Source organism: Strix uralensis, chromosome 8, assembly GCF_047716275.1.
Source record: "Strix uralensis isolate ZFMK-TIS-50842 chromosome 8, bStrUra1, whole genome shotgun sequence".
Lineage (NCBI taxonomy): Eukaryota > Metazoa > Chordata > Aves > Strigiformes > Strigidae > Strix > Strix uralensis.
Genome location: NC_133979.1, coordinates 9,812,079 through 9,834,991, shown reverse-complemented (window position 1 = coordinate 9,834,991; position 22,913 = coordinate 9,812,079). Strand labels below are relative to the sequence as shown.

At 42.5% G+C, this 22,913-nt stretch overlaps 1 protein-coding gene across 2 annotated transcripts in view; it reads right to left on the bottom strand.

The window, feature by feature from the left end:
* TRABD2B (TraB domain containing 2B) overlaps window positions 1-22,913 on the bottom strand; it is a 297,375-nt gene that overhangs the window by 5,429 nt on the left and 269,033 nt on the right. The window contains exons 6-7 of one of the 2 annotated variants that reach the window (XM_074876098.1): window positions 20,014-20,283; window positions 16,865-16,912 (exon numbers count right to left, since the gene is read on the bottom strand). In XM_074876098.1, coding sequence (XP_074732199.1) covers window positions 16,909-16,912; window positions 20,014-20,283 — 274 coding nt within the window. In that variant the 3' untranslated portion in view covers window positions 16,865-16,908. Of the gene's footprint in view, window positions 1-16,864; window positions 16,913-20,013; window positions 20,284-22,913 lie in introns of those variants that run through there. The other variant, XM_074876097.1, reaches the window with a different exon arrangement.

Below are 22,913 nucleotides of genomic sequence, written 5' to 3'. Positions count from 1 at the left end.
CTGGTAGAATATAGCCAAAGGAGGAATTACTCCTGATATATCTAACTTATTGCACCATTTTTTTAAGCATCCATTATTGGCCAGCATCAGAGACTGTGATAGATGTATCTTTGTGCTGACCCTGGATGACATCATTCTTACATTCTTAGGTACCTTCTTGCCACCAAAGGTCTCAAAATCTGTCATGTCTCAGAAACAAATCTTACTTACCATGGACTGGATACTATGTCCAGGAAGGTCCACAAAACACATCCTTCCCGTTTCACAAGCCATAAAGACTTTCTCAGGATCCCCTTACACAAATGATAACCTTGAGCACAGAAGACCAAGCAGCTTTTTTTCTTCTCCTGGTTTTAAGCCATTTTGGATCAAATCACAATGCCAAAACCAGACTCAGTGTGAAGTTTCCCTGTTTGTGGATTATGCCTCAATAGCGGTGTGATTGCTTACTGATTGTAGCTTGAGTTAGTACTTTGATTTGAATTTGCAGGTTGGAATTCGTCATGATTCCCATGACACTGAAGGTCAAAAAGGTCCATTTACAATTGATTTGGAAGTTTTAAGTTGCAGTCTCCGTTTCATAAAATGCTTCCATTGCATCCATTATTGGATGATCCATAATCCACCAGTTGTGTTGAGCAGCACAACTGAGCATGCAAACTGTGCAAAGTGGATTCTGGACTTAAAGCTAGCATTCTGCTGGGAAGCGAGGAGAAAAAAGACAAGCTCCCCTGAAAATAAGATGTGACACTAATACCTGCAGATTCTCTGTGTTGCTGTCTAAATCTTCCATAAAGGGGATTTGGAGACACTGAAAATGGCCATCAAATATTTTTTTATGGGATAAGAAGCTATGCAGTCCTATGAATATTTAGCTACAGTATCTGAGACCCTGACCTTGGAAGAAAAAGGCTGTGTCTTGCATAATATCAGGAATAAAAGGAACAATACTTTGCTCCAGACTCATGCACAGAAATAGAATTTAGTAGCACTAAAGGTTTTTGTCTTCTTCTGTCTAAGCAGTACTAAGATAGCTTTTAGCTTAGATACTTCAAAAGTGTTGAGTCAATCACAAACTGTGAGAAGATCAGAGGGCACTGGTAAACACACATGTGGGTCAACATCAAATCCAATAGACAATCACTGCACATTACACTTCACCCCAGGTTTTGGGATAATTAATTTCATTTCTTCCCTCATCCTTTATACTGTCACCACATCTTCTGGGTGGGATAGTTGTTCTGTAGCTAGAAGTGATCTTAACTAATGTGCAATGAATTAGAGTAAAAAGAAAAGGCAGTCTTGAATTAAAGACATGGGAATTGCTTCATGGGAGTGGATAATCCATCTAACCAGCATTAGGACAACTTTGACAGTGAGAAGCGGTGCTTGTTCCAGAGGAACAAAATGCTGTAAATAGAGAATTCTGAAATCAAGCCTTACCGGAGAAAGCTCTTATCTAAATTCCCATGGTGAGCAGTTGGTTTATGTCTTGAACTGATGATACAAGACACATAGCTTCAGAGCTTCTGCTATGTTGCATCAAAACCACTGCAGTCACTAAATACAAAGAGTTGATCTGGGATAAGCTAATGCCGCTGTTTCGAATTTGTCCAACTCTTTTGAGCGGTTAATTTAGTGCTGGCAAGAATGATAGCAGATTAGGCACTGTGTATCCAAGCTCCTGTAACATGCGTAACATCAAGTATGAACAGCATTCCCACAGTGAATACAAAGCATCATTAAAGCATACTTCTGACAAAACTAGGTACTACACGCTCTGAGTAATTCAACAGAAATGCAGTCATGCTCCGACTTCTGCTCCAGATCTCATTTATCCTGTTGAGTGATGCTGTAGTGCACAGATCTGGCAACATGGACAGTAGGATCACAGTTTTGGGGTTTTTCCCCCCTGTATCAGTTTTCCCTAAGGTAAGTATGGGTAGGTGCTTGTACTCATCTTTTGGTTACTGTTTGTCACTTTACAGAACTACATAATTTAGCCCTAAATTAAATTTTAAACTGCAAGGAGGGTCTGGTTTTCAATTTCAATTTAAAAAAAACTTCGCCAAAATGCACTCAGACTTGTAGTTTGGGTGTATCCTGCTCCTGACACATTCTATGGGATAGATCCTCCAGTGAGATTAAACTGTCCCTTGTGCAAACTGTCTTTCTGCACCTCAGGGATGTATTGTGTGAGATGTCCGATGTGGGACACAGGCTGGCCAGGGAACCCGTAAAGGAATCACGAGTCCATTCATCAGCCAACTATATCTAAGAGATTTCTAAAGCAGTCTTAAATCAATATGTTTCTGCATGATGTTTTCATTTTCTAGTCATTTGCCAGAAATGTTTTGTGGTTTTCTGTTGATTTTTTTTTTCTCCCTTGAAAACAGGTATTTGTTTGGGAAAAAATCCCTACAGTTTTCTTAAAATCCCAGCATTTCCTGTCAAAAGACTTGCGAATTTTTGACCACTCTTCTCCTCAGTCAGTGAAGTAATTTTCTGTTTTCAAGACATTAGATTTCTATAAAGACTTCCTTGTTAAGATAAATACTGTTAGGTGGTGTTGATTATTTTTAAAAAATCCTTAAGTGCTTTACAAGAGACAAACAGTGCATTTCCACTAATGTGTACAATGCATGGTAATAGCAAATGAATCACAGTTTATCCATATAAGACATTTTCTTAAATTTTCTAGTCGACTGCCAAGGTGGTTTAAAGATATTTAAAGAGAATGATCCCTTTTACCAAATGCTACAAAATTCCTTGTATAACCTCTGGCCCAAGTTTGTAACTAGTCTGTTTCTGTAGTGAGTGGGAAGAGAAATCTCTCCAGGAGGTGGTCCACCTCATTCCAGTGCAGATCTCTAGGGGGTACTTATTCTTGCTCGAGATCTTTCTCTTCCTAGGGGTTACAGAGGGTTAGATTGCAACCTATCTTAAGAGGTGGCCCTGGTGTCAGGAGATGACTTCTCCAAACTCCCTCTGAGCATGTTTGCACATGCACATAGGATCTTACTGACCCCTGGACCTTCCCTAAGGATGAAAGCAACAGCAGAGCCCCTGAACTCAACTGGAAACCTTCCATTGTCCTCAGAGAGGTTTTGATAATTCCTGAAATGAGCATAGAGACTAATAAAAACAAATCACAGATTTGAGGGATAATAATCTAAATTATTATCACGCCTTCTCTTGTCAGCCTAGGATATTCTGTATTTCAGTCTTTCGTGTCTGAGAAAAGTATCTTTAATGAAACATTCCACATGATTTGTGGTGAACAGGCAACCACTGGCTCCACTGTTCATACCTCTCTTTTTTGCTTCTGTGTATGGGATTGTTTTAAAAATTTGGAAGACTCCAGGTATCTTTTAGCCAAATGACCTGCGGTATCATATTCATGAGCTTGTACTTTTGATCAGATAATAGGGCAGTTTTTCAAATCAGTGTATTAGTCATACATTGTCTTACCGTCATTAGAACATGCAAGACTTTCCCCCAAAATGGAGCCTCAGGCACAGGCTTTGTGAACAGACCCTACTGAATGCAATTACATGATTCAAGTCCTCTAGGCTGGGGGCATGGTGAAGCACCTTGATGATTTGGGAACATTTTAAAACTGAAAAATAAAACAAACAGACGTGCAATCCTTTGGGGGAATTTCTGTTCTGGTTTAGCTTGCAAGGACCTTGCAAGGACCTCACAAACTCATTTTTAGCGTGACTTGGTTTATCCATAAAAGCAGGGCTCATCTAACCACTAGTGACAGAACCACAGGAGATAGGACCAGGAGGGACTTTCTGGCCCATCTGTCCCAAAGACAGGAACAAGATCTAAACCCCTCCTGACATTTATGTCTAACCCAGTCTGAAAAAGCCCTACAATGACAGCAATTCCAGAATCTCTGCTGACATCTACTCCAGCGTTTCACCATTCCTGACATCCAGAATTACTGCATAATGTTTCACCAAATCTCCCTTGTTACAGTGCAAGTTTGTGACTTCTCCTGTCCCCATGGACAGGTTTATTCCTTTCCTCTTCTCAACAGCCTTTTACGTGTTTTGAAGACTTAACCATGTTTCACCTCAGTCTTCCCTCTTTTCAACAGACAATTCCCTCCACCTTTCTCTGCAAGTCCTCAGGTTCTTTCCCTCCATCCTTTCTTTTGCTCTTCCCTGGCTCTGCCTATCTAACCAGTGTCTTCTCTGGAGTGAGTTGCCTAAAACTGGAAACAGTAGGTCTAGCTGAGATATTGCCAGCCCTATGCTTTGTGCAGTAGGTACCACTGCTTCTTTATTTGCAAAGCAGAAGAAAGTGCATGAAAAATATGCAATCTCCAGGAAGACGGTCTTTTCATTACTTTTTGCCCCCAAAGTCCAAACCGCCTTTATGGTCCCAGTAACTGTTTTGAAGCTCATGGAAAACTGATGGTGCTCTGAGGGGGTGAGGACCAACCAAATTCTGGTGATACTTCTCTGCATTTTTAGTCTGCTGCCATGCCTCAGTCCCAACATAGTTTCTGTTCAGGGCAGAGGAAGTAACCCTCTTAAGCATAACTTACAAAGTGTTTGGGGATTTTTCTGGATCAAAGGAGCTATATAAACAAATGACAACTATTTTTAATAAATGTAAACAAATGTGGACTCAGACAGCCTTTCTTACAATAGCGTCTGATGAAAGAAGCTTATCAAGACAACGTGCCAGCATAGATTGAACCCTGAAAAAATGCATGGTTCAGTTGAAAACCTAAAGAGCTAGTAAACTGAAAGAAAATTTTTGAGTAAATACAATAATGGCTGTTTTGCATTTGTGATTTGATGTTAACCTTATGATGGCTAGGGTTTTTTTAAGTGATATTAAGCATATGCTTCCTGTTTCTTTTCAAACAAATTTTGCCCTATTTTTTTTCCTTTTCATTTAATGAACAGATGTGAAAGGAGTTGATCACATTATTTTTCTGGTGATCAGAAATAATGTTCTGCTAGTGAAGACAATTATTCTTGGAACTAACCAGACCTATTTATGTCACCAAAATTTATTAATCAAGATTTGAAAAACACATCTGCTTAAAGCGCTGGGATCAACCCGCTGCAGTATGTAAATAAGCTGGCTGGCAAGAACTCTGACCACACGTTTGAAAGAAAAGAAGAGGTGCTCAACCAAAAGGAAAAAGAGCGTAGTTGGTGGGGGGGGGAATCACACTAGAAATAAGTCACAGGGATTTCACTGTGAAAACCACTACAGTAACCTCTTAAATGGAATGTGAAGTCCCCATGTCCTGAAATTTTAATATTATTATTTGATGTGTTTCTGGAATAGATTCTATAGACCAAAATAGGCTCCATTTCCCTCCATCTCTCTCTTCCTCATTGCCTTCCTTATGGAGACTGTTCTTGCAGCCTGAGGAATAAATCCTGCAGGATGCTGAGTCTCCTGGTTCCAGACTAGCAGGATGCTAAGGACTGCAAGCATATGAGTGCTTCCAGCAAGGCTAGTATTCACATACCTACAACTCAGCACGTCCTAAAGCCCTTTGTGGGATCAAGGCCAAGAGGCTCATGCTTTTGCTAGGTTCAGTTCATTAAAAAAAATAACCCAGCCTGGATCTGATTAAGGAATCCAGTTTTGGTCCAGAGGAGGCCACTACTTATTTGCAGTAGTGTAGTAAACTGCCTTTGCATGTCTGAATGAGTAAGCAATATCACACACTGGTTTGTGGCCAACAGAGAAGACAGGGGACGAGCCAAAGAGCCTTATCTCTACCATTTTCCCTTTACCCCAGGGTTATTGAAAGCCCAGATCTTTGGCCATTTTCCACACTGCAAGCATCCACCCTCTCTGCAAGCAGCACAGCCACAGTTGCGGGGAGGCAGCTGCAGCCACGCCATCAATAGAGGGGTCAGGCAACAACATTGGGAGTATTTCAACAACCCGTCACTGTCAATCTGAGCTTCCCCTTTGACGAGACTCAAATGGGAACCATCTTTCCACCTGAGAGGAATGTCAAGCTCTGATCCAGCCTTATTTCAGTGGTCTGGCTCCTCAGGAGACTGACAGCAAGCAATTCCCCTCCTTGAAGCAGGCACCTGTGAGCTTCCGACCCCTGTGCAGAGGCAAAGGGCACTGTATGTCCGCTGACAGAGGTCTGTTCCCCCAGCCCTGGTCTTTGTTAGGACCACGTCTGCCATGGATTATCTCTAGGAGAAAGAAGAGGATATCAAGGGAAAAGAGAGAAAGGGAAGCACAAGTTCCACCAGACATTAGGTCTGAAAGGACAAAAAGCCGTGAACAAGCATGCCAGGACCCTGAGCCACACTGTCACCACGTACTGGAGAGCAGGAAGGGTGGTGGTGGGCAGCAGGACACTGCGCACAAGGGTGAGATGCTTGGGGGGGTGAATGGAAGTAATGTGAGGCACCTTCACCTCCTGAATGTGCAGGACCGAGGCTGTCAGCAACACCTGCAAAAGGTGCCATCAAGAAGAATCACAGGCAGTCCTTCAGATGCCCTGGCCTTTAATAGGATTTAAAAGGGGGGATTAATTGTAGCTATGTCAGATGTAGGCTTGTAGCTGGAGCTATTCAGCTGTGTTCCCACTACAGTTTGTGGGGAACAAGATGTCTTCAGAGTACAATCCTTCCCCCAAAAGGCATGTCTCTAAGGCAGGAGAGATGAGCTCCTTCTGAAGATCTCTATCTCTGGAATTCAGGTCTCCTGAACCCCAGTCAAGCTCTTGCCCCAGTAAGGGCTTCGACTGGTAAGCATGGGTTCCTAAACTGGGATGGGCCCAAAGGGTGAGGAAGAGAAAAAATGCTGATTCTGCAGCACAGAAAGCAGCAGCTGGTGGGGACACAGCTCGCTTCCGTGGTCCCATAGTGGCTCCCCAACATGGGCACGGCAGAGCTGCAGCCTGCTGTCCCCTCTTCAGGGTCTTGGCTCTGAGGTTTTGGCATGAAGGAGAAGGTGGCTTACTTGGATCAGGGGCTCCACGGAGGCCATGATGGTGTAAGCAGGAGGAAGCTCAATGTTGAAATGCAGCTCAAATGCTCTGGTGAGTTTTTGGCCCCCTCTCTGGATGGGCCATAGGCTAGAAGCCAGGAGATTTGTTTTTTATCCCTGTGTCACTCACTGAGGAACCATCAAAACCTTGTTAAATCACTTTACTTCTATTACTTGCCTGACTCTGATCTGAGTCAAGACCTTGAAGCATTAGTGTGATGTCACCAGCATTAACCCAATGTGAAGCATTTTGCAGGCTCTCACTGTGATCTGCAGGTCCCGATTGCCCAGGCCACCTGCAAAATACCTCTGCAATGACAAATTCAGCCCCAGAGTGACACTGGCCTGCAGCAAGTCTGAGCATCGTAAAGCCACCGGTGGGTCACGTTGTTGAGGCAAAGTGTATCATCTGCTGTGGGGACAGGGATAGGACAGGAAGGGATGGGGGCTATGGGGACTGCTGCATGAGAGACGGGAAAGAGGAGGAGAGGAGCTTGCTGTCACAGAAATGCAGCCTGAGGGTCCCCTGGGCATGGGGACACAGTGATGAAAAGGTGGGCATGAGGACACATCTAGCAGGGTGGGAAGGAGCAGGTGAGACACACTAATTCCAGCACAGCCCAAGGGCCCTTTTCTGAAGTGAACTTCCAGCGCGTGGGAAAGTTTCCTGCACCTCACGATCAGGTTTAGCTTTCCCCCATCCCAGGAGGAGACTGTGTATGGCCCTTTTCAACCTCCTGCCCTGAAGTCCTTCAGGAAAACCCTGCAAATACAAATCCTGCACCCACACATGTGGCAGCAGCAGAATCAGGCCCACTGCTTCTTTCCAGACAACTGCAGAATGGTGTAAAAACACAGAATGTTGTAAAAACCAATAACCTTTGAAGCACACCCTCTGAGTAATTACTCCATTCCCATCTAATGACTTAAAGATGTTATATTGCTCTCTGATTTGGCAACAACAAAGATTTCGACCTTATTAAAACCAGCCCATCAGGAAACTACATGTCATCCTTTAAAAAAAGAAAAAAAAAAAAAAGAGGGGAAAAAAAAGAAATTAAATTCTTTAAAATCCCTGTGAACAATAATTCAAGATACTGTAGCTGAAGACTCATGATTTGTTGTAGACTGTCTGGGTGGTCCCGAGGCAGGAGATGACAACATTAGCTCTTTCCTTTGCCCTTCTAAGAAATGCTTTGATGATTCTCTAATATCCTAAGCATATCCCCCCATGACTCTGCACTGGGACAAGGCAATCACAGAGCCGGGATAATGCATCCCAGTTTTACCCAGGGCTTGGCTCTTGCTAAGAGGGGATAGCTCAGAGCCCTTTGTTTTACCAGTTCTGCACTGACATCTGAGCCAGGATGTGTTCATGATAGTCTAAATAGTGATGTGGGCTCAAAAACATCCACAAACTCACCCCCACCTACTGCACACATCTGGCTGTGTACCTGATTTGTATGCGCAATTAAGGCACTCATCATCATGGCTCAAATAACCAAGTACTTGTTTCACTGGTCCTTGGACAGATGATGATTGCAGTTTTTACAGCCAAAGTAAGCAAGAAAATCAAGGGTACACAAGCAGATGGGCTTAGTATTGTAAAAACCTTACTAGTGATGCAATCTGTGAAGATTTTTGGGCAACCTGCTGATACACAACATGTAAAGAGTTAATTTGATGGTGCTGCAATCAGGTGGTTTTGATCCAAATCCCAAGCATGAGCAGAACATCTAACTTTTGTCTGTATTTTGCAAATTGCCTGCTCTCACCAACACAGCCCCACAAGCACAACAATTTGTGTTGTTGGGGTGGTCAAAATCATAATCCATATTTTATGTCTTGGGCTCAACCTTTCAATTAATTAGAACCAGAGTGACTTGGTCTGCCCTCTCCTATATGCACTCAAGTGTTTGTTTGGCATTGTGTGGGCCCTATGGCTCAAATATTTTTTGCAGATGCACAGAATTAACCATGCATGTTTAGATGTGCTTGGGGAACACATACATTCATAGAGATGTATATATTTGACCCTGTCTCCTTCTTGTTAAACACTGTAAAAGATATCGACTTTCCCCTCCAGATTTTAAAATGATTTAGAATAGGCAGTAGTGGGGAAATACCTAAAACATCCTGTCAAATTAAGTATTTTCTCCAAGACTGTTCTCTAAGACACACAATTACTTCAGCTAAGAAGATGCCTGTGCAATATATTAAGGAACAGAATGAACAACCAAAATATAAACTGGCTTAAATGGATGTCCTACATACTGCATTTTTTCCATTTGATTTTAATTTTCTTTTTCCTTCTTCCTGTTCTTTTTCCATCTCCGCATAACAGTTTTTCTCTCCACTTAGTCTGTATCACATTTTTCTCTCTAATTCACTAGGCTCACTTTCCTGCTCACTGCTTGCATTTTTCCAGAATCTCCCTTAGTAAGAATAATTAAGGTTGGGTCAGATCTTTGAACCTGTTATTTGGAGCAGTATTGAATTCAATCTTGTTCCACTGAACAAAAGCACTGGCTTCTTTTTCTTTCCAACAGACTCACTCTCAAAATAAAAAAAAGGTTCATAGGGCATATCTACCAGGCAGAAATGCCAAGGACACTAAATTGGTGCATTGCCCACAAGGTTTGGGTTCCTCCTGTTGCTTGCAAAGCAACTACGATGATACCAGCCACAGCATAAACGCCTTCCCCCCTAGCACTTCCAAACCTCTGAAAGCCTGGAGAAACCATCGGTGGCTCATAAAAAGCTGCTTGCTGGCCTGCAGGCCTGGAAAGGCTGCAAAAGCTTTCCCTGCCGGGTGTCATAACTTGGACCCTGAAGCGTCTCTGCAGAGCTGAGCTTTTGTGAGCATGGTCTGCACCACGTCTCTCCATGGTACTGCTATGTGAGGCATCCCTGACACCTAGCAGCTCACAGGCAATAGTCTTGGCTCCCTTGCCTACCAGCATCGTGGGCTCAGGCCCCAGGTATAAAGCTTACTTTGTTCAGTTAAGTTATTCAGGAATTGTAAAGAAGAGATCTGAGTGAAATCGGAAGTTGGCCTGGCATTTTCGTAATTGCAGGAACCCGGCTTTTATAGCATTAAAACCATATGAATTTAAATAAATTCTCCTTCACCCCAGTGAGCAACTGGACTTAGACCACAGCTGCCCTTCGGGGTCCTGCTGGGTTTTCAGCATGCAGCGCAGCCTGTGCTGCCGGGAGTGTCAGGGAATCAAATTTCCTCCCATTTCACTCTACAATGAATCTGTCATCTTAGATAAACCCACTACCACAGTATAAATGTGGTTACACCCCTCTTATAAACCAACTGCCCACCACAACAATAATGTCGTCTTCCTCCCTGTCCTACTTTTCTTCACTTAATATCACAGGGCATGAAACTCACTAGTCAGAAGGGGCATAGCAGGACCAGAAATCAAACCCATATCCCTTACCCTTTTCCTTTGGGCTAGCATTGACAGTGTTGTGTGTTTGCATTTCCACTGAATTTTAAAGACATTTCTTTTTCTTTACGGTAACTCATGTGCCTTCACTGGAAGATGAAGTTTTTTACATTTTATGGATTTTATGTAGCTCTGATAAGTCTGGAACTTTACCTTGAGGAACAGCAGATTTGCAATCTTTCAGGGCTTAGATACTGCTAGATATGAAGATCACTCAAATATATAAGAAGTCCGATTTAGGGTTGCAGTGTTTGAGAAAAAAGTTTTGTTCTGGCTTTCAGATGGTAAGTGATCTCTTCAACATATCTGCGTATCCCTGGGGCAGAGACGCAGACAGCCATTAACACAGCAGGCAGTGTCCTTTCAGAGGTCCCATCTTCAACCCAAACCCAGCATTTGAGATGACTCTATTAACTTTTCTCCCTGATGGGTGCAGTGCAAGGAGCAGCCATGGCATGGATGGATCTCTGCCGCTTCCATAGCCTGAGTAGTGGGGAAACATCTTGCTCCTGACCCCTACAGCTCCAAACCTCATGTGCACAGGGGTCCAACCTCCCTGCAGGGTCAGTGCTGGCTGTATCAGTCCAGGGAGCAATTCAGTTTGCTCTGAAGAAGATGGAAACAGCCACATTTTGTCAGCTGAGTAGTGCTGCAAGTTAGGAGTCTGAATGTGGAGCTGGCAACCACCCCACTCGATAGGGAAAACACAACACTTGCTAAAGGAAAAACCTCTGTATCAAGAATTGTAATTGAGGGAGTGCAGGTGCTTTACTACCCACTTCAGCGTTTAAGGAATCCAACTCAGCTGGGCATGAGCCCACTCAGCACTTCTTACAGTGTCTGTAACTGCAGTCAGCCCTGCAAGTTTAACACAAACCACACTCTTCACCCACCCCAAACAGCAGGGTAAAAGCGCTACTGTGTATTGAATTTTCTCTGCCTGTTAAACCAGACAACTTCTTTTTCAGCTGAGTGAATGTAAAGAGTTTTGTAGAGCTGCATTAAAGTGTGTTTCAGTTTTAGAAGAATTCCCTTCACCTGAGGGTACTCAGTGCACTTTCTCTTCTTATCTCTTTGATAGGAGACAGAAATACAGTTCTGGGGTTTTTTGTGTGTGATAGACAATATGCCATGAGGAGTCATAGTTAAAGGCTCCAAGGAGCCAATCCTTAGAACATCTGGCTAGTGAAAGCCCTGGATATGGAAAATATAAATGTCAAGGCTCATATTTATAAATTGGAAGGGCCATGACGACATCTGCTAACAAGCTTTCTTCCAGAGCCCATTTGCTGTACATGGTTATTCACAGGCAACAATAAACATGTGCATGGATCACATGTGCGGTCTGCCTTTCCTTTCAGTCGCCGAAGGAACACACGCTCCAACAACACACAAACGCTCTGTTCTCACAACACAGAAATACAAGTGTTTGCAAACCTCAAAGCTCTTGCATAGCAGACCACAGTGAGATACGCTGCTGGAACAGACTGAAAATAGCTGGAGAAAAAGCCTTGCATGAACACAGAAGACAGTCAAACTCACTTAGTGCTAACTCTTTTGGTGGAATAAGCACTCTCCTTTTTTGCCTTGCTCCACAGGAGACACTGTGTACTATAGGTCCAGTCCTGAAACCTTATTTTTATGACAGTAGTTGTGGATGGGAATCTCAAGACCTAAATAGAGTCTAACCTAGTCAACCATGGTAGCTTAATATTAACATTAAAACAAGCTGTAGGTAAAATAAACTTGCATTTATACCCACTGGCACCTTTTCTCCAGCTTAATGACAACTGTAGGTGCATTTCTGATGCCTGAGAAATAAAAAATTGATCCAATGCATAAGTGGAAAGGTTTTGCTAATGACTTATTATTGTAGGTGTCTAGACCACAGTTCACCCCCAACAAGCACCCAGCACTACTGGCATTGGCCACCATTGCAGAGACTGCCCATAAGGCTGTCAAGTTGTCAAGGGAAGAAAGCAGCAAGAGCCTGGACTGCTTTATGATGTCTGTGAATTTAGCAAAGAATAAATGGAGCCAATGCTGACTGTCTTCTTCAGTCTGCAGTGTTCTTGACCACACATCTGTGTGGAAATGGTAGGAAAAGCAAAGATGATGAAATAACATGGAGGAGATCTACCTCCTGGTAAAAAAATGAAGAAGGATGCGTAGCTATGCCTCCTACCTACTGCAGTCTGCAGTAATGCCAGATGACAAAGACATGCTAGCTACAAGTGAGACATGCCCCTATCTCAAAAGGGTTCTGCTGAAGGCTGTAGGCTCCAAAAGCCCATGCTTTCATTGGCACGGACTGACTGCAAAGTGCAGTGCAGTGTTTGTAGGATCACAGCCTCCTACAAGGTGAGCTCAGAGAAGTGGAGGCGAGTGAAGAGGTCTGGGGATGAGGATGGAGATGCTGGAGGGGTCCCTTCCAATTCCTTCCTCCAGGGCCCATGACTAGCACATGCAGCCAGAGTTAAAAAGGGCAGGTAGAAAGAGTATTGGAGAAAGAGAAAATTTAAGCAGAAAGTGGAAAACCATGGAACTGAAAAGTTGTCCAAAATCAAGAGGAGTCCTGGCACTGGGTGAGGAAATGAGACTGCGCTGGCTGAGAAAGAGTGGAACAAGTGGGGATGTGCATCATGGAGGAAGAGATTATCATCTTGGCAGCTGCTCCTTCTTGAAACTGAATCCTAAGCAAACATTTTGTTTGTGCTGCATCAGACAGATCTTAGGTGGCTTAACAAAGCTAGCAAGGGTAGGGCTATGTTCAGCCCAAGTCACAAATACACCAAACCGAGACAGATACAAGCATATAATATAGACTATCTTTGCTCAACACATCCCAAATGAAAAGTAGAAAACAAGAAAGGAAGAGAAAGCTCTTAATAGGTTCCATAAAAACGTCTTGCATTGTATTTTCAATCTTAATGAGCACTGAAGAGGAAGGAGCAGAAAGTGGTCTTGGATATCCAATGCTGAAAAATACCTCAGTGTTCCAAAATCCTAGCTTTTGTGTGCTCCAATTTTGTTACTTGCTTGCCTTCAAAAATATGGATTTAATATTCATGTTGGATTTAAATTTCACAAAAACAAAACACTAATGCATTACCAATTAAGAATTTAGTTTCATGAAATAAAGTTGAAATCCATATATAAATTACATCTCTGTTTCCAAGAGACTTACATGTTATTTATCTCTAATTATTTTATTTTCAGGTATTTAGAGCTTTCATTAAAATAGAGTTTGCATACTACTTCATATTAATTGTTTGTACTGGTGGTGAGACACTTAAGCAATAGTAAAAGTAAATATGCAAGGCTTTTGATTATTTTTTTTAAAGTTTATCTGTGTTTGTTTCATCACAGAGTGGCAGCACATTATAGAGAACAACAGAACAAAGTAAAACATACAGATCTTTTTGCGTGCCTAGCAGGTGAAAGTGTGGCTGCACATCTTTTCAGCCCCATCTGGAGGATAACAAATTAACTCTTTGACTTTACAAGGGGAAAGAAGTTATTACTCACAGCCAGCTGACAGGGAGGGTCTATTAGCATGGAGATGCTAGAGTTTTGGACATGAATGTCAGGACTTCCCGTCCATTACTGCGATGCACGAGAGAGTTGTGTGCTGAGCCTAGGTTTCACAGCTTTAATTAATACATTCTGTGCACTCTGACCAACCTGATAATCCAAGAAGCCTCAATAAAAACCATCTAGGGAGGGAGGATATGTCATCACCGTATCATATGTTACAGTCAGGAGATTTACCTCTTATTTATACCGCACTGAGTAATACTGTGCTATTATTTTACTTTCACTGGAGAGCTTGTGTACTTGGGGCTGTGCAAAGGGCATGATGAAAGAATTGCCAACATCAGTGCTTGTTTAAAGGAGGCATCAAGCTATCTGCTCATCTTAAAGGGGGATCAAATGGAAGCAGTAAGAAACTAAGAAGGGGAAAATGCAGTATTCCCCACACTTTGCTCTCTGCTCAGGAGGAGTTGAGAATGCCTTCACAGAAGCAAGAGCGCATGTTTGAGAAAGCCATGCAATGTGGGGAGAGAGAAGGACCAACTGCTTCACTGCTCAAAAAGTCTTCTTCTGGCCCGTGTATATCCACCAGAGTTCGTAAAAAACTGGGCAAACTAAGCAGATTTTAGGCCAGTTCAAGACATAAAGGTTCAGCTTCCACTGAGGAACCAGGATGGAGCACTTGTCCAGGAGAAGTTTTGAGACCACTCAGCGTGACAGAAGGGTCTTGTACCCAAGCTGTCAAACCATGAGATTTTTCTGATGAGTAGATATTTGTATGCCATACCCTGGAAACTGGGGGCAGTCACTGGTAGGGACTGTGATCATGAAAGTTCCTTGGGAAGGAAATCCTGCCAGAAGAGCAGTGAAGGAAATGGTAGACAGAAGTGCTGGAGGAAAGCCAAGGGGCCACACAACACAGTTAAGCCCCAAACAGCAAAGAGGTGGGACAAGGGAGGGAAGGTGGGGCTTCAACACACCTATGCTCCTGCTGTTCCTGGCTGCTGTAGTGGTCCCTTTGGGAGACAGGTTCACTAGAACAAGTTAGGTCCTGAAGCTGCGTCCTCATCCTTGGTCGAACACAGGGCAAAGAAACGCAGTGGTGGCAACTGCTTACTTGGCTGCACGGAGACAGGCTGGAGGAGGGAGTGATCCCCCCTCCCCATGAGCATCAGTAGGCATATAGTCTCCAAGCAGTATCCGTACCAGGGAGGTGGATAGAGTAATTTAAACAAACAAGGCCCCAGTGATGGAAATGTCAAGCTCAAAGCTGCCATATGGAGGGAAATCATCTGACCACAATTTACCTGTTAGACTTCAAAAGTGTCTAGGTCTCCTCTAAAGAAAAGCAGTCTTTTCTTTAATGAAGTTAAGTACTGTATTTCAGCACCGTGTGTTGTGAAAAGGAAGCAATTTGGATTCATTTACTGAAATTTACCTTTCAGATGCAGTTAAGTGAAATTAAAAGTTTGTCTGAGTTGACAGAGTTCTGTTTTCCATCACTGCATTGTCTTGAAAGAAAGGATAACAGGTTAAGTGCTTAAATTCCATTCAAACTGATAAGGTTCACGCTATACAGGCACACTTAGTGCAGTTTATTACACATTGTCTCCCTTCATCCATCACTGGTATAACTTTTTTTTTCCCCCCCCCTAAAATAACTGTTGTTTCCAAAAGAAGTTGGTATTTGTGATGTTATTGCATTCATCAGGGGTTGAATAGTCAGCACAGGGCTATCAGAGAAATGCCACTTCCAACTACAGGGGGAATTCATTTCATTTCCCTCTAATGACAGGTTTTTCAGGGCTGAGCTTGCATCTGGGACAAGAATTTATTGTCTTCTCTTCTGATAACAGTTCTCTCCCTTTAATTTCTTTCCTGTGCAATGAAGCATCTGTGTGTCCTCAGCGTCTTTCCAAACACCATCTTCACCCTGATCTCTTCCTTGGCAGTGGGAATGAGCTTCTGAGTTTGCCCATTACATCCTCTCTAATTCTTTCTTCCCACCACTGTATTTCTCTCTTTCACATCTTGCAGCTCCCATCATTCCTTCCAAACCTCACACCTCCTGAAACACCCTCCTATTTACTAACTCGGCTCCCACCCTTTTCCCAGGAGCTTTCCTCCCACCCTGCCTTAGGGCCCCAGGAGCTGTAACGCTTCCCCCCCCCAAGCTGGGAGAGGTTCTCTGTTCTCTTGGGCTGGTCTTGTTTGTAGTCTTAAACTGTTTGCCCACTAGAACAAAGGTGTGATCCTGATCTGGCCTTCACTGACTACTATGAAATGTCACAGACTTTTCTCTACTCTAATTAACTGAGCAGCTCATCATGAAAAGCCAGTGAATGATCTGTAATTAATTATTTATATTACAAGAGGAAGCTTAGCTAACACAGTGTCAACAGGAACAATAACACACTCTGTATGCCAAACTGCAGCCTTCCAGCCCAAGGGTTTTGCCTCCCCTCCCTACTGCCCCAGCTGACTTTTGGCTATGGGAGCTAGCTAGCATTTAAGTTTTGTCTAAGTACAAATTCCTCCCAAACACAGACTTTAGATCTGCACATTTCTGTAAAATCAAGGAGTTAAAGAGAAAATCCTGCTACTTAAAATCTCCATTTAATTTTGATTTTTGACAAACAATTTCAAACACAAACTGCAGCCAGGCAGGACTTTTCCACTTTGTTTAGATTTTGGGGGAAGGAGGCAGAAGGGAAAGGAAACCACACATTTCATCAGCATTTTTTTATTTTTTAATAGCCTTCAGTGTAGCCAATTACCCAGGAGATCAGCAAATCTTAGCTCTGTCAAAGACAGGGAGAAGACTGAGCAGAAGCTTTCTCATCCTCCACAGCGGTACTAACCCTCCAACACACAAATCTAAATACCGTCCACTCAGGGTGCCAACTCAAATGCCTCAGCTGTTAAGACAGAATAAAAAGGAAAGGACAATCTCCAGGGTATAACTGAAAGTAAATACTAATAATGATGTGTGACATTAAATGATGACTCATTTTTCACGAGCCCATTTCAGATTGTAGCTATAACCTCAGATCAGACCTGAACGACTGTGTGAGCTGAAGTCTTAGTGGAACCATTAATTATGGATTTCCTGGCTTTTATAGGTTGGAGTCAGACCTTTGATGTTCCTTTAAGATTGTTCTCCTGTGTTCATTTCCTTTGTTTCTGTGTTGGTAGCTTAAAAAAACACCCCAAGATTTCCATGGAAGTGTATGAGATAGCCTAGAAATGCATAGTCCATAAAAGCCCTGCACTTCATGGCTCATAAAGTCCTCTAATCCACGGTCAATAAAGCTTTGGAAAAGAGCTGTATGAACCACAGCCATTTCACAGTTCAATGAGGTTCATACAAGAATCAATAATCTGGTTTAAATTCGCCTGGATTTGTCCTCCACCTGTATATTTCTCTTTGACTTTTCAGGTTGAAAGGCAGCTGAAACAGCTGAATGCCGGAGACCTCGCATGGAAACACTGAGTTTTATGCAGCTTTCACCCAAAAGCCGTAACAGTGACCTAAATCCTTCTACTTTGTCTCAAAGGTGAATAAGTCAAGTTTCATACGACAACAGGTGAGTTAGGAGACTCAAACTGGAAGAAGAACTATTTAGAGATATGAGGCCATAGCTCAAGGTAATGCTATATGCAGAGACCTCAGTCCATATAAGACAGAGGCCTCAAATTTAAGTATATGCAAATGCACAATGGATCTATGGGACAGGCCAGAATGTGACCTGCTAGTACACTGATTATCCTCCAAAAATGAGTGCTAACAGTCTCACTGTTGAGTGCTGGTGATTACTGAGGCAACACAATAAAAGTACACATTACTCTCCTGCACAGGTAACACTTCATTGCCCACATTATTAGCCATCCTATCCATTTCCTCCCAAGAATGATCACGCTACAAAGTCTGGTGACAGGCACACATTTCTGCTCTTTTCTTGCCAGTCAGAAAGGGACCAGTTAGAGAGAACTCACTGTTTATTGCCTTGTGCAAGGTCCAGCTTGCAATTAATGCTGATGAAACCCAACTGCCAAAAGCACAATATGCAGCAGCTGGTTTATGAAAGTTGAGACCCCATCCAATTTATGGGGAAACCAGAGCTGGTTGTGAGTCTCTGATTGAACTGAACAGTTTGTATTTTTTGTTTTGTTTTGTTTCCAGGAAAACACCAGAAGTTACTCCAGAACTGTAGAAGCACTGAAACCATCTGAAAGCACTAAGGCAGACTTCCCTTCTTCCAGCCTTTCCTCATTTCTAGGCCTGTGATCTCCCACTAATATCTCCCTGGGATCTTTCAGCAAGGCAGGCGACATACAGCGTCTGGTTCATCACCAGCATGGTGGGAGCGGAAACTTATGTTTCTTTATCCCAATCTCCATCCTTACGAAATGGAAGTAGAGGGATAAAAGGTTTTGATCCAGATGAAATCTCACAGGAGCAGAAAGCGAATAATTTAACTCCGACTTGGGAAACTACCCTTTCAAATACTTTTCCTAGGAACATTTCTTACTGAAATAAAAACAGCAAAAGGCACAAAAGTCCGCCAAAGCTATGCAAGCACCACTGCTTTAAGCCCTCAGCTGCACATTTCCACAGTCATATCAGGCCCAATATCCAATATCCTTTCTGGATAGATAGGACAGTGGGGCAAGAGGATTGTGCCTAACTGCCAGGCTCCCACCAGATCTATTTAAGCACCTCACTAGTATGACACATATGGACCAGACACCCTTGTGAAATGCTGGGACATCATGGGACACCACAACTCAGTGACCCCCAGGCAGAAGAAAGACAGAAAAGTCCCTTGTCTTCAAGGCAATCAACTATGTTGACCCAAATGCCTCTGAACACACTTTAAGAACAAAACACATTAATCCTTCTTACCAAGACTGGCATTAACCTTCAAAATAACCTTAGTATGTTAAGACTGATATGCACCACCTTAATAACAACCCTTACATCACTCACCCTGAGAATACAATAAACTACAAAAAAATGAGGCAACAGCTCCAATAAAAAGAATGAATTAAAAGAAAAATCCAAAACACAAATATGAGGAGTTTTTTTCCTTAGCAAAGGGAGAAGCCTCTGAGAGACTCTGACTCATCTTATTTGCAAGGAATTTAGGTGCTATGAAAATATGAATAAGAGTAATGCTCAAAGACAATCATTACACGTATAAGTGAGCAGTCAGTTCCCAACAGATTATTTCATTCCTTTTACTTGTTAGGAAAACTACAAACATTGTGGCTGTTTATCTGCCCACAATTTGGCCTGGATAAAGGCACTAAGAGCTTTCCCAATTTTAGAGATGGAAGAATAAATTGCCTAGGAATCCTAAAAGCACACATCAAGAAGCCCTGGTCAAATATGAAGGCTCTTATTCAAACACCGAATGGGAGTTTTTAACCTTGGACCAAGATTGGAATGGCCACAGAAATGTGTCTACCTCCATTCTCTTCACACAGAGGCCTTTTAGTTAAGTATTTCATTTTGCCTCAGTTTGCTGTTTTCAATGCAGTCTGAGATGTTAAAACATTTCAGTGCCAGAACACACTTAAGAAGATCAAAAGTCAGATGTGTCAGAATCTTAAAAACTCCCAGGAATATTCTGCATGGTTGGAAAATGGGCGAGTCTTTGAGTTGAAAACTAACAGTAAAGATTGGAAAATAATTAATGGAAGAAAGAAGGCAAACACAGAATATTTTCCATTGTCATTTTTTTCCTGTTTTTATTCTGACAAGTCTTTGTTTCTGTATATTTTAAATATTCTAAGCATTAGGTTTTTTTTGCTTTACTATTAGATCAAATGTGTCTATGAGTCTTCCTCCTAGTTCTTCGTTAGGCTCCAAAAACATCACCTCACTCCCTGCCTCTCCCATTTAGTCTTTCTTCAACCCTCCTTATGGTCTAATCAACAAGAGCTGGGATCTGTGAAGGGCAGCTAGCTAGGAGATAGCAGGAAGAGGACAGGGACCATAAAAATTATGACTCACCTGTCTTCTATCCGAACCCAGAGGTCATTGAATTGCCTCTGGCGATAGTGTTTGTGCTGCTTCTTGTGCCATTTCTTCTGCCTGCCAAACTCTTCCAGCTGGCTGATGCTATCTGGCAACAGGAGGTGAGGAGACAGGCTGTCTTCTTCATCCATCTGCAGGGGCTTCAGGGAAGGAGATGTCAGTGGGACCTGCTCAGAAAGCTGGACAGCAGGCAGGGCTGTTGCTGAGGACTCTTCCAAGGCTGGGCTTGTCTTTGTTGTCCTTGAACTGCAAAACATATTTAAACATTTGATGAATAAGTGAGGGATTGTGTTAAAAGAAGTGAAAGCAGAGGACTACACTACTTGGTGGGAGCTCCTAACTGCTAAGAAAGTGTGCAAGGAGACAGGCTATTGCTCTGGGGCAGCAACTAAAGACAGCAGTGGCATTTCCTAGCAAGCTTTCAAATAAACACTAAACTGAAAAAGGGGAAAAGGCAGCTGATACGCTATTGCTGTTTTCTGGCATTTTAATTACTTCTTACAGGTTTTAGAGGCTGCAGTAGGGGTCAACGTCACCTCCCCCTCTGGGCTGAAGGTTAAATGGCAAAACTGTGACTTTCTCTGAGGAAAACAGATACCTTAACAGAAGCTGATATTAAATTAATGAGGTAACACTAGTTTCCTCCTTTTTTTTTTTCAACTTGGATATCATCTGTGGAAAACAAGTCATTGTTTTGACTGCAACAATAATTATGCTTGTTCATCCAAGTTAGGATTGGTGACAGGGAAGCCCAGACTGATGACAGAAGCATGGTCTAATAGCTAGGCTGCTGGGAACAGATACGTGACTCCTGAACTCTAGCAGTTTTTGTATAATGGAGAAATGAAGAAAAAAAGGGGGTAAATGACCTGTCCAAAGCCACCTTGAAACAATGTTGCCAGAGCTCTTCATTCCTATTTGAAATACTACCACTGCTTGCTTCTGACTGGAACTATGCAGAAAAAGGCCTTTTATTGTTTTCATATTCTAGAGTTTCACTAATTTTAGAAAAAAGTCAATACAAACGCTCTCCTTTGATATGTGGCCATATGAATTTACATTTGTGAGCTAAGATATCTGAAACAAAAATCTAATAAACCAGTAAGGACGCAAAGTGATTTCCCCCCCCCCCCTAACTACAGTAGAAATTCCTGTTTGGTCTTAATTGCAAGAGAGGAACTTTTTCTGTCTCTGGGATGGCCCAGTGAGTTGTAAGCACATAAAATGGAAGAGAATTAATAGGCAATATGAAGCTGTGGTCTGCAAAACTATTTCTATTACACGGATGCTATGACTTTTATGACAGAAACAATTAAAGCCACGTGAAAAGTTTTGCCTCCTGAGTGAAACCAGTAAGACATTTTAATGAAAAAGTAATAAAAAATCCTAAACTTCATTGGTGACAATGTACAAAATGTGCTGCAAGTGAAACCACATGTTTCTTTTATGGAACATTTTGTTCTCTTCCAAAAAAGTCACATCTACTACTAATGGCAGCTTTTTTTCTTTTTGATTTTTTTGAAGTCCATTACAATAGCAGTCAGATGGTCATCTCTATTTCCATTGATCATGTTTCACCCAAAGGTCCTTCCAACAGCTACTGACAATCGTTGCTACTACAAGACTCACTGGCAAAAACTACAGTAACTTTGTCACTCATAGCCAACATTCATGAAGTTCTTCAGAGATCATATGACAGATACAGAGAAGAAGGACACTTGTTTAAACTAATTCTAAAATTCTCTAAGGTTGCTTTCATTAATAAAAGACACAAGAAAACCCCATATTTTTGCTAGCATTCAGACTCTCAAACTCCTTCATACTCACTCCATGCTCTATTTTACATCACAGAGCGATCTGCTGGTTCTGGATTTTTCTCCCCATTAAGGCTTTCTTCCATGATTCATGTTGAGGATGAGTTTTCATCAGTGAAGCAACTTTCTTTGGAATATCTTAGTGTTCTCCAAAGCTTTCAAGGCTTCCTGGGCTGTGACATAGGCTCATGGCTGAAGCAAAGCCATCTCCAGATTAATGTAAAAGGAAAGGCTCGCATAGGTTTGCACTGGGCATTGGGTGGGTCCCTCAGACCACAGCAGAGAGTTCTTAAGTTTTGTGCAACCATGATGGTGAATCAGTGAAGTATCAACATGCAAATGCATCCATTTAGCAGCTTGGAAGATAACACAGTGTGAACTTGGATAGGATGGGTTTGGCAGGTAGGAAGGACCTGGACCAAGCATCTACAAACATCGTGTCGGTAACTGCAGTGGCAATACAACCTGGTTGATATTGCCCAAAGACAGCTCGTTCTGGTACTGCTCTGGATACCTCTGCTTTTCACTGTGTGGTGTGAATTCACCCAGGTCTTCCTGCAACCCAGCCATCCATCTGCACACCGGGGAGAAGAGCACTACATTGGCCGCAAGGCTGTGGTGGGCAGAAGCATGTTAAGAAGGCAGGAGCATGCAGCAGATGTGAAAGCCCAAAGTAGACAACTAATGTGATCATTACAGCTGGAACTGAGCTGTTGCCAAGATTTCTGTTTCCACTGACTTTCTTCTTGCCACCAAAGCTGTGTCTCATGTTCTGATCAGTCAGTAATTCCTGGAGATGCTGAAGGTAGGAGCAGCCCCCACATCAGCCCACATCTCTCAGCTCAAGGCTGGGGCCGTCATTTAGTTCCTTCAATGGTCTCAGAGACATCTGAACACATACTTTCCACCTTTTAACACCTACTATTTTGTTATATGTGTTTACCTTGCTCTGAGCTCCTAGTAAACTGGAACCAGTAGAGAGGTGTTTTTATGGGTTGAGATTTTAGAAACCACTTAAGACGACTGGCAGCTCACTTCTTATTAAAATTAATGAGTTTGGGC